The 13,870-nt window shown below is 42.2% G+C and overlaps 1 protein-coding gene across 2 annotated transcripts in view; it reads left to right on the forward strand.

Annotated features, from left to right (window-relative positions):
* The window catches only part of TNNI3K (TNNI3 interacting kinase), a 342,231-nt gene that overhangs the window by 140,434 nt on the left and 187,927 nt on the right, over nucleotides 1–13,870 (forward strand). For both annotated transcript variants that reach the window (XM_060232023.1, XM_060232024.1), the window contains one exon: nucleotides 970–1,074. In XM_060232023.1, coding sequence (XP_060088006.1) covers nucleotides 970–1,074 — 105 coding nt within the window. The remainder of the gene's footprint in view (nucleotides 1–969; nucleotides 1,075–13,870) is intronic.

The raw sequence follows: 13,870 nt of genomic DNA on the forward strand, positions 1-13,870 counted from the left end.
AAAGCAAGGAAGGAAGGGACAGAAACAGACAGAAAGGGGATGGGAGCAACTCACCTGAAAAACTGCTGATTTTTTAAGTGCCCTGAGCCCTGCCAGCATGCACAATGTCAGGAGGCCTTCATGCAGGTGTGGCTGGGACCCCGGAGTCCCACTGGCCTGCGCGATGTCAGGAGGCCCCCGTGCAGGCATGGCTGGGCCCCCAGAGTCCCGCCAACCCACACAACGTTGGGAGGCCCCTGCGCAGGTGCAGCTGGGTCCCCAGAGTCTTGCCAGCACACACAATGTTGGGAGGCCCCTGCACAGGTGCAGCTGGGCCCTGGAGTCCTGCTGGCCTGCGCAACATCAGGAGGCCACCCAAGAAATGCTGCTTGGCCCCCTGAGCCCTGCCAGCCAGCCAGGAAGCTGAGCTGGAATGCTGGCTTAGGTAGCTGGAACGCTGCCCAGGCCAGCCAGAACAGTGTTCCGGCTCAAAAAAAGCCCTGCACATAAGGTTTGGATTATATGAAGACCTGTGTTGAAGACACATATGGGGTGGACATGAATATGTGGAATAGACTTGAAGTCCTGAACAACTTTATCAGACTGTAGTGGCAATAAATCTAACACATATACAGCTCATCAGAGTTTCCCTTTATGACATGATTGATACAGCTTGTGGACAAGAAGATAAAATGTCCACATTGGCAGCAACATGAATTCTATTCCATCCCCATCCCCCATCAGCCCAGCCAAAGATTTTGCTACAAAAGATGGAGGAAGATTGAAGGCAAATTAATGACAAATCAAGTTTTAATTCAGAATAAGCTTATCATTATTATTCAGTGAGAATATTTTCTAATTTAAATTATATGGAAAAAGGGGGAAGCACAGTTTGATTTATAGATGATATGCCTGCAAATTTATTTGTTTTAAGAGCTAAATTCACATCTTTCTGATTTGACCAATACTATGATTTGTTTTTAATTCCAGAAATCTTGATTTACAGTCTAAACTAATAATTGCTGTAGATGTTGCAAAAGGCATGGAGTATCTGCACAATCTTATCCAGCCGATAATACATCGGGACTTAAACAGGTACATTTCTCTTTTGTCTCTTCAAGCCTATTGTCATATATCTAAAATTAATTCAGGATGGCACCACCTTCAGAGTGGTAATCTGTGGAAATGAGAACATTTAACTGAAGGCTGAGATATTTTCATAATTGGAGCCTGGAGCTGTCTTTTATATTTACAAACAAAAGGCAGTCTTATAACTGGGCAATGCATTGATCAGATTCAGGACTAGATGGAATATGTAGAGTTATAAACAGGGATGGGTTGACTATTAAGGCCACTAGAAGATGTCCCAGTTGGCTGATGGCTGGGGGGGTTGCCACCAAACCTGGGGACCAACCCCTGCCAGAGCCATCCCAGGCCCAAGAGAGGAGTGGGCATAAGCTGAAGGCAACAGAAAGGAAAGCTTGCCCCAGCAAGGGATGCATCCCCTGCCCAGGCTCATCATGACAAGGGCAAAGATGCATCCATACTGCCAAGCTTCAATGCAGTAAGGAATGCGACTGACCTACCTGGCCACACTTCAGCTGCTGAAGGAATAGCCACCTGGCTGCACCCTGTCTGACTGCCCAACTTAGCTGGGCAGGTGGTCCCTTCCTCCTTTGTGGAGACAGGGCAGGCTAGAAGGCACTTTTCCTCCCCCACCCCCATTCCTGTTTATAGACATGATAAAAATTGCATTGAGTTATTATCGGCTCCCACTCTCAAAAGTTTCTACTTTAGAGCAAATAAAGGCTTGCACTTTTAAAACTTATTTGTATAAATATCTGTCACTATTAAGGATATCTATGTAAAGTAAACCTGCAAAGCTCAGGGAGCAAGCGTCTCACTGTTAGGAATGCCTATTATTTTTTCTGAGCCTATATCTTATGACATGAAATGCCACAGGGAATTCTTAGGATGGGGATGAGCTGGAGTCAGGAGAAAAATTCTTCTGAATACCCCATTACTAAGCCTCTTGTTGCAGTATGAAAGAGAAGAAAATGGAAGTGCAGAAAGAACACAAGATCTGTTGCTTATCCAGAGTGGCAATGTCAGTTGTGGCCTTAGGGAAGTGACCAGCATACAGGCAAAGAAGAAAAGTCTAGGCTTGGTGGTTTTTAAAGGGAAAAATGTGTGAACAGTGAGAAACAGCAATTCCTAAGGCCTGGCCATATCTCCTTGTGGTTTTTGGACAAGCACGGAAAGTTCCATGTTGCCCAAACAACTTTACAGATTCCTGTGGGAATCACCTCATCCCATTTTATTGAGATGACCAGGGATGGGCATAAAGTTTGTCTCTAATTTTGGCTGGTTTGTGTTTGCAAAGCAATGTTCACAAACTGAAGAACCTCATGAATTTCTACAAATTTTGATTCAGTTCATGGCAGCTCATGAAGAACAGAAAGCTGGGGTAAACCTTCATGAAAAACAGCTTTTCACTTTTTTGTTTTTCACCAAAAAAAGCAGCTTTTTTTACAGGGAGCAGAAAGCAGGGTTTGAACCATTTAAACCAAACAGCTGAGCAACCATCACTGCCACTCAGCTGTTTATAAACCCTTGCTTTCTACTCCCTGTGAAAAGCTGCAGGGAGCAGAGAACAGTTTAAACTTTAAATGGCATGAATCAATAGAAACCAACTGAGTTTGCAAACTGGCATATTGTTTCTTGGTTTGAAATGAACTATGAACCAAACCACAAAAATGCAGTTTGTGCCCATCCCTAAAGATGATTCTATAGGCTTTGACAATCATTGTATGAGCAGCAGCAGCCTACTGTTTAGCAGTAATCTTCATTCCATGTCTGAGAGCCAGTTGCAATTTTCCATGACTTCCATTGTAATAATTAATACCTAATTTGAAAGACATCAACTGTCTGTCATCCTTGAGATAATTTGGGAATAAATTTATTCATTTCCATCTATTAACTCAGTAGGAGTGCAGGTGATTATCATTAGAACAGTCCCCAACCTGCTTGGGCTTCTTGGTTTAGACTTCTAGACAACCTGATAAAAAGGTATCCCTTTTAATGGAAACTGAGAGTCTGTTTCATTGACTCTCTATCTATAAGCTTTTCTTCAGCCAAACAAAAATGCCCATGCCAACATCTATGATTTTTTTTTAAATGAGGGAGGGAGAGAGGGAGGGAGGGAGAGAGGGAGGGAGGAAGGAAGGAAGGAAGGAAGGAAGGAAGGAAGGAAGGAAGGAAGGAAGGAAGGAAGGAAGGAAGGAAGGAAGGAAGGAAGGAAGGAAGGAAGGAAGGAAGGAAGGAAGGAAAGAATCAGTAATATTCTCAATTTGCACATTTTGCTAAAAACAATCTAAGGCATAATAATTTTAATTTAGTATTTTATATGCTGCTTTCTAGCCATTAAAACAACAGTTCACATTTTTTTAAAAAGTACACTAGAACCAGCTGGGTGCCATGCCACAATCAATCATTTTACACTAGAAAAAGCTGGATGCCATGCCACAATCAATCATTTCAGTTCAAGGCTGCCCAGATTAAAAAAATAATCTTTAGCTTAATCCACCTCTAAGGATGGTGGTATTGTCTCAGCCTTTGAGAATGGAAGCAGAAAATGAATCTCAACAAATCTCACTTCAGTTCCTACAGGAAGATGCCATTACTGTATCTCAAAGCTTTATGTCTATTCAATGTATTTCCTATCCAAGTCCAGAGGTTCTAAGGCAGTGGTTCCCAACCTTTTTTGGATGGTCAACCACACATCAAAATTTACTTTGTACATTGACCCATCCAGGGCTGGCCCAGGATTTTTTGGTGCCCTAGGCAAACTATGAGTTTGGCATTCTATTTTCTACAGTAGCCAACCAGATGTTTTTGAGAAACCAAAAAATATTACATGAAGTATACAGCTGCCCCTCACTGTGAACTCCAATCTCCTTTTTCTGTGCCAGCTGGGCCAGAGCTGGCGTTTGTGGAGGCATGCTGGGGTGAGGGTGCTAGCAGTTGGCAGTGAAAAGGTTGGCAGCAAGGAGCTCAGTGCAGTACATTTTCCATAGCAGGTAGAGGGCAGTAAAGCAATGCAGAGATTGGGCTGCTGGAGGAGTAGCATCAAGATGAGGCCCATATATGCAAATAACCTCTTTCTTTCCTTCTGATTTTTCTATGGCATGCTGAACAGCTCCCACCTACTCTCCACCCTCTCCTCCTTTCACATACTACAGTGATGTTATTAGTTGCCTGACAGTGTTTTGCTCCTCATTATTGTCACAAAGAAGGAGATGTAAATTAGAGGAGGAAAGAAAGAAAAAGATGGAAAGGACAGGAGTCACCATTAGGGAGGACTGGCGTGCAACCCACCTTCAGAGACTTTGCAATCCACATTTGGGTCATGACCCACAGGCTGGGAAACACTGTTCTGAGGCATTCATCTAGCAAAGACAATCCAATTTTTTTCTGATCTGTCCAAGGTGATAAAAGGCAATACATCCAAGACCACACCCAGGTTCCTCACCTTCTGGGATGACACAGGTGATGCACTATTAAAGGTGAATGGCCTAATTCTTGACTCTGGGGTGAAGTTTGGGCACCCATCCATCAACAGATAGAGCTGGGTGTCATATGCATACTGGTGACAACCCAGCCCAGTCCCCCAAACCAACAGGCTGAGGGGGCGCATGTAGATGTTGAACAACATTGGTGAGACATTGGACTGAGTATTGCAGGAAGATCCTCTTGCCAAATGCCACCCTCTGTCTCCATTTGTGGAGACAGGAGGAATTATCACTGCAGTATTGGGACTACAACTGCTTTCAGACATTGCAGAGAAGAGGAACATTTGTGCTGCTCTCTGGGAATCCATGTGTTCCTTGGAGAGCATCTGGTGCTTTAGATTATGCTTGTTTTTGGTGGTTTACAATGTTACACTATTTGCTGTATATGGGAACAAGTGAGTCTATTGCCTAAGTGGCTGTTTAAGTGTTCTGCTGTGACCTAAATTGCCATGTAGAGCGATATCTAAGTTCACTACTCAAGTTCTTTGCCATTGTCCAAGGGCTATTAACCTGCTGTAGGCTTAGAGCTTTAGAGTAATAGCTAGATGCACTGAAAGATTCCAGTCCCGGTCATTTCTTTGTCAGGGAAGGGTACTGGATTTATTTTCTCAAGCTCTGAAGATACAGCAGTGTCTTGTGTTTCTGCATCATTGTCTCATGTTTCTACGTCATATACCAGGGACAACTTCAGGTTCCTGTACTCATGGGTGTTTCTGGACTTAGACAGTTCAAAGGAGATTCACAACACTTTTTTAGAACACTATATGAGGTCAATGTCAGATTAATGTTCTGGTTTTTAATATAAGATAAACCAGCAAATTTATTGCATTTAGTTTACTGTGCAGCAATAGCATCTGACCTAGACAAAGAAGTAGAATAAGAGATTGAATTTATACCCTGCCCTTCACCTTGAGTCTCAGAGCAGCTTACAATCTCCTTGCCCTTCCCCTCCCCGCAACAGACACCCTGTGATGGAGGTATGGCTGTGAGAGCTCTCCCAGAAGTGCTCTCCCAGAACATATTGAGCCAACTATGGTGTTTTCCTGCTTCACAGGTAAAAGAATAAAAAGAATGACAAAGCCAGTTATTTCCTTGAATAAGACCATTTTTAGTCATATTCTTTTGTTAACTTATTTGGTATGTTTTTACCCCCATACTTCATCCAAGGAGCTCAAGATTGCATACATTACCTTTGACTATATTCTCTCAATTCCTGTGAGGTAGCTTAGGCTGAAAGTGAGTGAATGAGCTAAGATCAGTCAGAAAACCTTATGGTAGAGAAGAGATTTGAACCTGGGTCTCCCAGATCCTAGTCCAATGTTTTAACCTTTACACCATATTGGTGCTCAAGGCTTCATAATGCTTATTACTCATTGAATTGTTTTGTTTTCTTATGGTGTGAACAAAACAAAATCCAGTTACAATATGAAGGTGGTGTAACTGAGCCATAGTGGCTTGACTCCACCTAGAAAGGGCTTCCCATATCCACACCCAATACTCTATTTATTGTACTCCACAGGGTAATCCTAAGCATGTCTATTCAGAAAACCATTCAGGGCTATTCAATGGAGCTTATTTCCAGGAAAGTGTTTTTAAGATTGCACTAACTCTAATAAGTACACAGAAAAACAAAACACCTGTTTACCCCACTGTGAATGAACAACTGTGGTGTCATAGGACAAATTTATCCTATATGTTTCAGCAAGATGTGGTCTGTAGCTCTGTAAAGTTGTGCAGTGGTTTGGCACGAACTTAGATGGTTGATTTCATCAGGTCAAATTTGCCTGGTGGTGCATCAGCATGGTTGTAATAGGACCTGGGAGATGCAGGTTCAAATCCCCACTCTTTCATACAAGCTTGCTGGGTGACTTTGAGCCACTCACATACACTCAGCATATTCTGCCTCACAGAGTTGTTGTGAGGATAAAATGGAGAATGAGAGAATGTTGTAGAAAAAAGCAAGAGTCCAGTAGCACCTTAAAGACTAACAGGGTATGAGCTTTCATGAGTCTCTGCTCACTTCTTCAGATACCTTTAGTGTGTGGGGATTTTTTTTTTACTTCTTAGTCCATTGGATGAGAAAGATGATGCCGGTTTGTAGTTGTGCAAGTTTCTTCACAAGGTTAATGGGTTTCCATTTCGTACAGCTAAATGTGGCATCTTCCAAGACGACAGATCAAGATTGGTAGCCATGTTAGTCTGTCTGTAGCAGCAGAAAAGAGTAAGAGTCCAGTAAAACCTTGAAGACTAACAAAATTTTTGTCAGAGTATGAGCTTTCAAGTCACTGCTCACTTCTTCAGGTACCTGAATGTTGTAAGCCATTTTGGGTCCTCACTGAGGTGAAAAATGGAATAGATAGATGACAGACACAAACGGGGAGAGATAGACAGATGATAGATAGATGATAAATGGAGAAAGAGAGAGATGTAAATCTCTCTCTCTCTCTCTCTGGCTCTTTCTCACCTTACTCTTTGTTCCCCCATCTCTTCTCACTGCCCCCATTGCCCTGCTCCAGAAACTGATAGTTGCTCGATCCATCTCCACCCAATTTTCAGAAAAGCATAACGAGGAAAATTAAAGAGGAGAAGATAAAGGAAAAAGCATTATCTAGCCTAGTGTGATAAAAGAAAAAGGAAAAGGAGGCAAGGAATAGAAACACCAGCAATGCATCTGGAACAAGAAAGATTAGAGGATATAAGAGCATGTTTTTATTGCTGGCAGAAAAGCAGAAGGAGATGATTTGGTTTGCTGCCCCTCAGTGCTTCTTTAGTATCCCATTAAGAGATTCAGATGCTGATGCCATAGATACACAGTCCATTTGACAGATTTGCCTCCTGAGTTTGCCTCCTTGAGCATAGTCATCTAAATGCAAACATTTAGAATTTTAGTGCTTTGGTGTAGGGATGTACATTAAAAATATACTATCTGCATACAACACTTGCTGACCTGCTAACAGAAACCTTCTGAAAATCTGAGTCTTGAAACCTGAGTAATGGCTGCTACAGCTGGAGCAGGATCCATGTCAAGGGACTCAAATCTGCATTCCCAACTACTGCCTTTTGTACTAATTACAGTTCATTAATCAAATGAGGTGGAAAGCCTGTCATTAAGCTTTTGAATAACCATTTCTGAGCAATTCTGAGCTAGGATTCCTGCACCTGACAGGCAATGAAAAGTAGAAATTGTGTTAAGAGTGTATTAATCTCTAAAACTGTACCAAATGTTGTTCATGACCATCTGAAGGGCAGATTTGTATGTCATCATTCTTGTGGCACATTTTTCTACCTGTGAAATTCATACATAGTTTTAAAATAGTCTGTGCGAGTGCAAATTACAAAATGCAGCATTAGCTTGAGGTCCCAGTTCCATTGTTCTTATCTAGAAGACACCCATGATTAAATAGTTGGTGAATAAAGCTTCAACAAATCCTATTAATTGGCAATCATCCACTTCACTCATTCATTTTCAAGGCTGATATTAGAATGCACAAATGTATGTATTACCGTGCTATATTCTTCTCTTTTCTGAAAAGCATTATTTTGTAATTCCAGTAAATCACTGATGCATAATATTCTTTTTATACAACTCTTAAGTAGGCTCATGGTTCCAGAAAAGTTGAACTGTCCAAGAGTGATCTCCCTTAAACTAATTTTAAATGGTTTCTCAGCAAGATGTAAACTCGCTACTCAGTGATTCCCACTAATCTCCAGTCTTCAGTAATGAATAAACTCTGGGTTAAAATGAGGACAAATTCCCATGCTACACCATTCGTTAGGGGGAAAGGGCAGGTTAAAAATGAGATAGACACAATACAGACTAAAAATAAAAGGATAACAGATGCTGATGGGGTTGCAATCCTCTTGAAGGAACAGGTCTGTAGTTTGGAGGTGTTACTAGAACCCTACTGTTGGATAAGCAGGTGGCAGCTGTGGCCAGAAATTCCTTTTATGGACTGAATATGATTAGACAGCTGCAGCCTTTGCTAGGCAGAAAAGATCTGGTCAGTGTGGTGCATGCCATGGTTACATTTACATTGGATTACTTCAATGCACTGTATATTGAAGCCGCCATTAAAAAGTGTTCAGACATTTCTGTTGGTGTGGAATAGTGCAGCCAGGCAGTGGCATGTCTAGCCTATTTGGTGCCCAGGGTGGATTTTTTTTAAATATATTTTTGTATTTTTATGTGTGTGTATGTGTACACCAGGTAACCTCTGGTGACTGACCCCTACTGAGGGTATGGAGGATATTCAGAAAGGCGGGTGAATAAAACCTGCCCCTGCCTCCCAGCTCTGGTATTTCAAAGAGGTCTCCCATCTGAGTACTTGCCAGAGTTGACCCTGCCTAGTTTCTGAGTTCTGATGAGCTCAAGTTTACCTAGGCTATCCAAGTTAGAGCCAGGCAGATAATTTCTTAAGACCCACTCTATTTTTTTGCCATCAAGTCACAGATGACTTATACTGACTCCATAGGGTTTTCCAGGCCCATACCCATGGGGTGCCTATGACTGCCTGCTCCCCCCCCCCCCAACAGCCTAGTACCCTCTCCGAACAGCCATGCCTCCCCCCTTTTCCCTCTCTGTGAAGTGCATGCCTGGCTTGCTGGGGAAGGTGAAGTGCACTTCAGTCTAAGCTTGACTTGCTGCCAGTGTGATTTCAATGCCTCTAGGCTCTGGAAACCAGAGAAGAGCTATTGCAGGAGGCAGGCAAGGTTTTGCTTTCTTCTGAGTAGGAAGAAAGAGGTGCTGCTGCAGATAAGAGAAGATGCAAGATGAAGTTTCTGTCTTTGCTCTCCTCTTGGATTGCCTACAAAGGCGGGGGAGGTAGGAAAGGGACCTGAGGAGAATAATCTGTTGGCACCAGGAGTTAAGGGGCTGCTAAGAGGCGGTTATTGTCCTGCTGCTGCTAGCTAGTCAATAGAACTGGGTTGTGTCTGTAAAACCTTGAGGGGCTCTCCCAGCTCCTTCAGCAAGCCCTGCCAACCATCTTGGACCTTCTGGGCATAAGGTTTGATTCCAGAGAAATGCACGGTGCTTTTGAGAGAATATAACTCTCAAGACACAAATCCTGAGTTTTATTTATTATTTCTGAACATCACCAAAGTGCTACTTCCCCCACCCTTTCTACCTGCCAACTCTTACCTATACATGTCTCTCCTCTTCTGTATTTCCCTAACAAGAACAACCCTGTGGTGTAGTCAGCTCCACTGTACTAAACTGCTTCCTTGGGGCTCTCCTAACAAAAATATTCTGGGTACAGTGCTGAGTTCTCAAGGCAAGAGACATTTGGAGGTGGTTTGCCTGCCTCCATGTCAGCCCTGCTTAGCTTCTAAGAGCGGAAGAGATCAGTGCTGTGATCACACAAAAAGAATAACGTACTTTCAATCCACTTTCAATGCACTTTACAACCGGATTTTGCCACTTCAGACAGTAAAATCCAGTTGAAAGTGGATTGAAATTGAAGTGGATTATTCTGTATGTGTGACCACAGCCCAGGCTAGGCTGCACTATCCTGGTCAGGGCCCCTCCTCTACATGGCAAAATTGTTTTCAGTAATAATCATGAAATAAAATGAATAATAATAATGGCCAGAAAATAGATTCAGGTGGGGGAAAGGAGGAGGAAGAGGAATTGATTTTATATCCCTCTGTTCACTACCCAAAGGAGACTCAAAACAACTTACAATCTCCTTTCCTTCCTCTCCCCACAACAGACATCCTGTGAGGTAGGTGGGGCTGAGAGAGCTCTGAGAGAGCTGTGACTGACCCAAGGTCACCCAGCTGGCTTTATGTGGAGTAGGGAATCAAACTTGGTTCTCCAGATTGGAGTCCATCACTCTTTACCACTACATCAAATTGGACTTCTTGGTCTGAAGCAGCAGAACACAGTTTGATCTTATGGGTGCCACTGGACCAAAATTTTGTTTCAATAGCCAAGAAAGAAGAAAGAAATGCAGACAGTTTAACTTATATATATAATCATACCAGTAAAAATAAAATCAAATTCCAAAACGCTATTCCATTATGAGAGCCAGCATGATTGTAGTGCTTAAAGTGTTGGACTAGAATCTGGGAAATCCACGTTCGAATCCCCACTCATGTAATGCAAGCTTGCTGGGTGACCTTGGGCCAATCACATTACTAGCCCTGACCTGGATAGTCCCAGGATAGCCTGATCTCCTCAGATCTCAGAAGCTGAAAAGGGCAGACATGGAGGAAGGCAGTTGGTGAGCAGGTATCCTTTCACACCAAGGAACCATTCCTGGGCAGGCGGTAGTTGGTGATTCAGTCCTCAGGCTCTTGGTAGTTGGTAATTCAGTCCTCAGGCATGTAGATAGATAGGTGACAAACCTGTGTACAGACCACATGGTGGCTTGTCTGCCTGGTGCGAAGGTAATGGGCATTACATGTAGTCTATATAGGCTAGTAGACAGTGCTGAGAAGGAGCCAGTGATCATGGTACATGCTGGCATCAAGAATATGGGGAAATATAGTTGTGTGGTCCTGGAGGAAAAATTTAGACTGCTAGGCAGGAGCTCAAATCCAGGACCTACAAATTAGTCTTCTTGGAAGTGCTGCCTGTTCCACATGCAGAGCCAGCTAGGCAGGCACAAATCCGGTGTCTCAATTTGTGGATGAGATGATGAGTGGAATGGCTCTGTATGTCAGAGAGGATATACAATCCAGTAAGATTGAGAATGTGAAATATATTCACTTACAGAAATACTATGTGTGGAAATAGTGTGCCTCAAAGGAAGCTTAACTCTGGGAGTTTGTTATCATCTACCAAATCAAAGATTAGAGGATGATTTAAAAATAGCAAAAGAATTAAGGAAAGCAGCTAGATGAAATTACTGTGTCATAATAGATGATTTTAACTACCTGCACATTGATTGGGTCAATATGTGTTCAAGTCAGATTGGTTTTCTTGATACTCTCAATGATTGTTCCATGGAGCAGGTAACCTAGCAGATAACCTAGCAGGGGAGAAGAGATCCTGGACTTGGTCCAAGACCTGGTGAGAGAAGTAAATGTGATAGCACAAGTTGGGAACATAACGTTATTAGGTCCAACATTTATGTAAACAGGGAATTTCCCTAAAAGGCCAACAAAGCTACTTTTAACTTTAGAAGGGGTAATGAGGGAGCTTGTGAAGAAGAAACCAAAAGGGAAGGAGGATCAAATACCTTCAGGAAGCTTGGAGATTATTTAAAACTACAATCCTAGAAGCTCAGATAAAATGCATACTCCAGGTTAGGAAAGGTGTAAATAGGTATTTTAAAAGTCCTGAATGGTTAACAGACAAAGTAATTGAAATAGTAAAAGGTAAGAAGGATTCCTTTACATGGTGGAAGTGAGTCCAAGTGAAATAAATAAAAAGGAGCATAGGCAATGACAAATAAAATGCAAGTTGGTGATCGGACAGGCAAAAGGGGACTCTGGGGAACATATTACAAAAAACATCAAGACCAATAATAAAAATTTCTTCAAATACATACGGTAAGTTGCAGAAAACCAGCCAGGTAGACAGTGGAGCCCTTGGATGATGAAGGGGTAAAAGGGTTACTAAAGGATGGTAGGGAAATGGCAGAGAGGCTGAATGCATTTTTTTTTTGCCTCTGTCTTCACTATGGAAGATGGGAAGTGCTTGCGCACTCCAGAACCACTGATTTTAGGAGGGGTGTTGAAAGATCTGAGTCGAATTGAGGTGACAAGAGAGGAGGTCCTACAACTGATGGACACATTAAAATGAACAAATCGCCAAGCCCTGATGGTCTACATCTAAGAGTCTTGAAAGAACTCAGATGTAAACTTGTGGATCTCCTGACAAAAATATGCAATCTATCATTAAAATATGCCTCCATTCCTAAGCATAGGCAGTGGTAAATAAAATGTTGTTAATGTAACCCCCATATTTAAAGGAGATCCTGGAAATTACAGGCCAGACAGCCTAATTTCAATACTGGGTAAATTGGTGGAATCTGTTAATACAAATAGAATTAGAAGGCACATTGATGAACAAAAGTTATCAAGGAAGAATCAGCATGGATTCTCTGTAATGGAAGATCTTCTCACTAACCCATTAGTGTTCTTTGAGCGGGTGAACAAACATGTGAACCACATGACCCCATAAATATTGTTTACCTAGACTTCTAGAAAACTTTTGATAAAGTTTCTCATCAAAGGCTCCTAAATAAACATAGTAGTCATGGGATAAGATGACAAGTCATCTTGTGTATAAAAAAAACCCTGGTTAATTAACAGGAAACAGTGAGTATGAGTGGGCAGTTTTCACAATGGACAGTAGTAGGCAGTGAGCTACCACAGGGATCAGTCCTGGCTCAAGTGCTTTTTAACTTGTTCATTAATGATTTGGTCACCACACCACAAAAAAGATATAGCATTGGAAGTGAAAGGGCAACTAAAATGATTAAGAGGATGGAACACTTTCCCATTGAAGAAAGGTTCAAGAGAGTAGGGCTCTTTAGCTTGGAGAGATGACAACGGATGGCTGACATGATAGTGGTTTACAAAATTATGCATAAAATGGAGAAGGTAGAGAAAGAAGTGCTTTCCTCCCTTTCTTACAATGCAAGAGTTCATGGGCTGTCAATAAAATTAATGAGCTGAAGGTTTAGAACAGATAAAAGGAAGTACTTCTTCACCCAAAGAGTAATTAACATATGGAATTCTCTGCCACAGGTAGTGGTGGTAGCTGCAAGCATGGTTAGCTTCAAGAGAGGATTGGATAAACATATGGAGCAGAGGTCCATTGGTGGCTATTAGCTATAAGGTGTAGATTGAGCACTGTCTGGGGCACTGATGTATTCTGTATTCTTAGTGCTTAAGAGAGCAACAGTGGGAGGGCTTCTGGAGTCTGGCCCCACTGGTAGACCTCCCGATTGCACCTGGTTTTTGGCCACTGTGTGAGACAGTGTTGGACTGGATATGCCATTGGTCTGATCCAACATGGCTTCTGTTATGTTCTTATCATTTTATATTCTAACCTACCCAACCACTGTAGTCATTTTCTGAGGCCCAACTTCTAAGCTAAGCTGAGTGGTAACCCAGGAGATGGACTTCTCAGTCATGGCACCAAAACTCTTAAACTTTCTTCCCAGGGAGACTCCTGTCCTCTTTGGTTGCCATCTTCTGCCAGCAGGTGAAGCCTTTTTTGTTTCATTTGGTGTTCCCTCAGTGCTCTCTTTTTCCTGCCCAATGTTTTAATTGCTTTTCTGTGTATTTTCTGTGCATATGTATGTGTATTTTAGATCCAGTTTTAACTGTTTGAATAATATGGTTTGTTGGTGTTAATGGTTTTC

Source organism: Heteronotia binoei, chromosome 2, assembly GCF_032191835.1.
Source record: "Heteronotia binoei isolate CCM8104 ecotype False Entrance Well chromosome 2, APGP_CSIRO_Hbin_v1, whole genome shotgun sequence".
Classification (NCBI taxonomy): domain Eukaryota; kingdom Metazoa; phylum Chordata; class Lepidosauria; order Squamata; family Gekkonidae; genus Heteronotia; species Heteronotia binoei.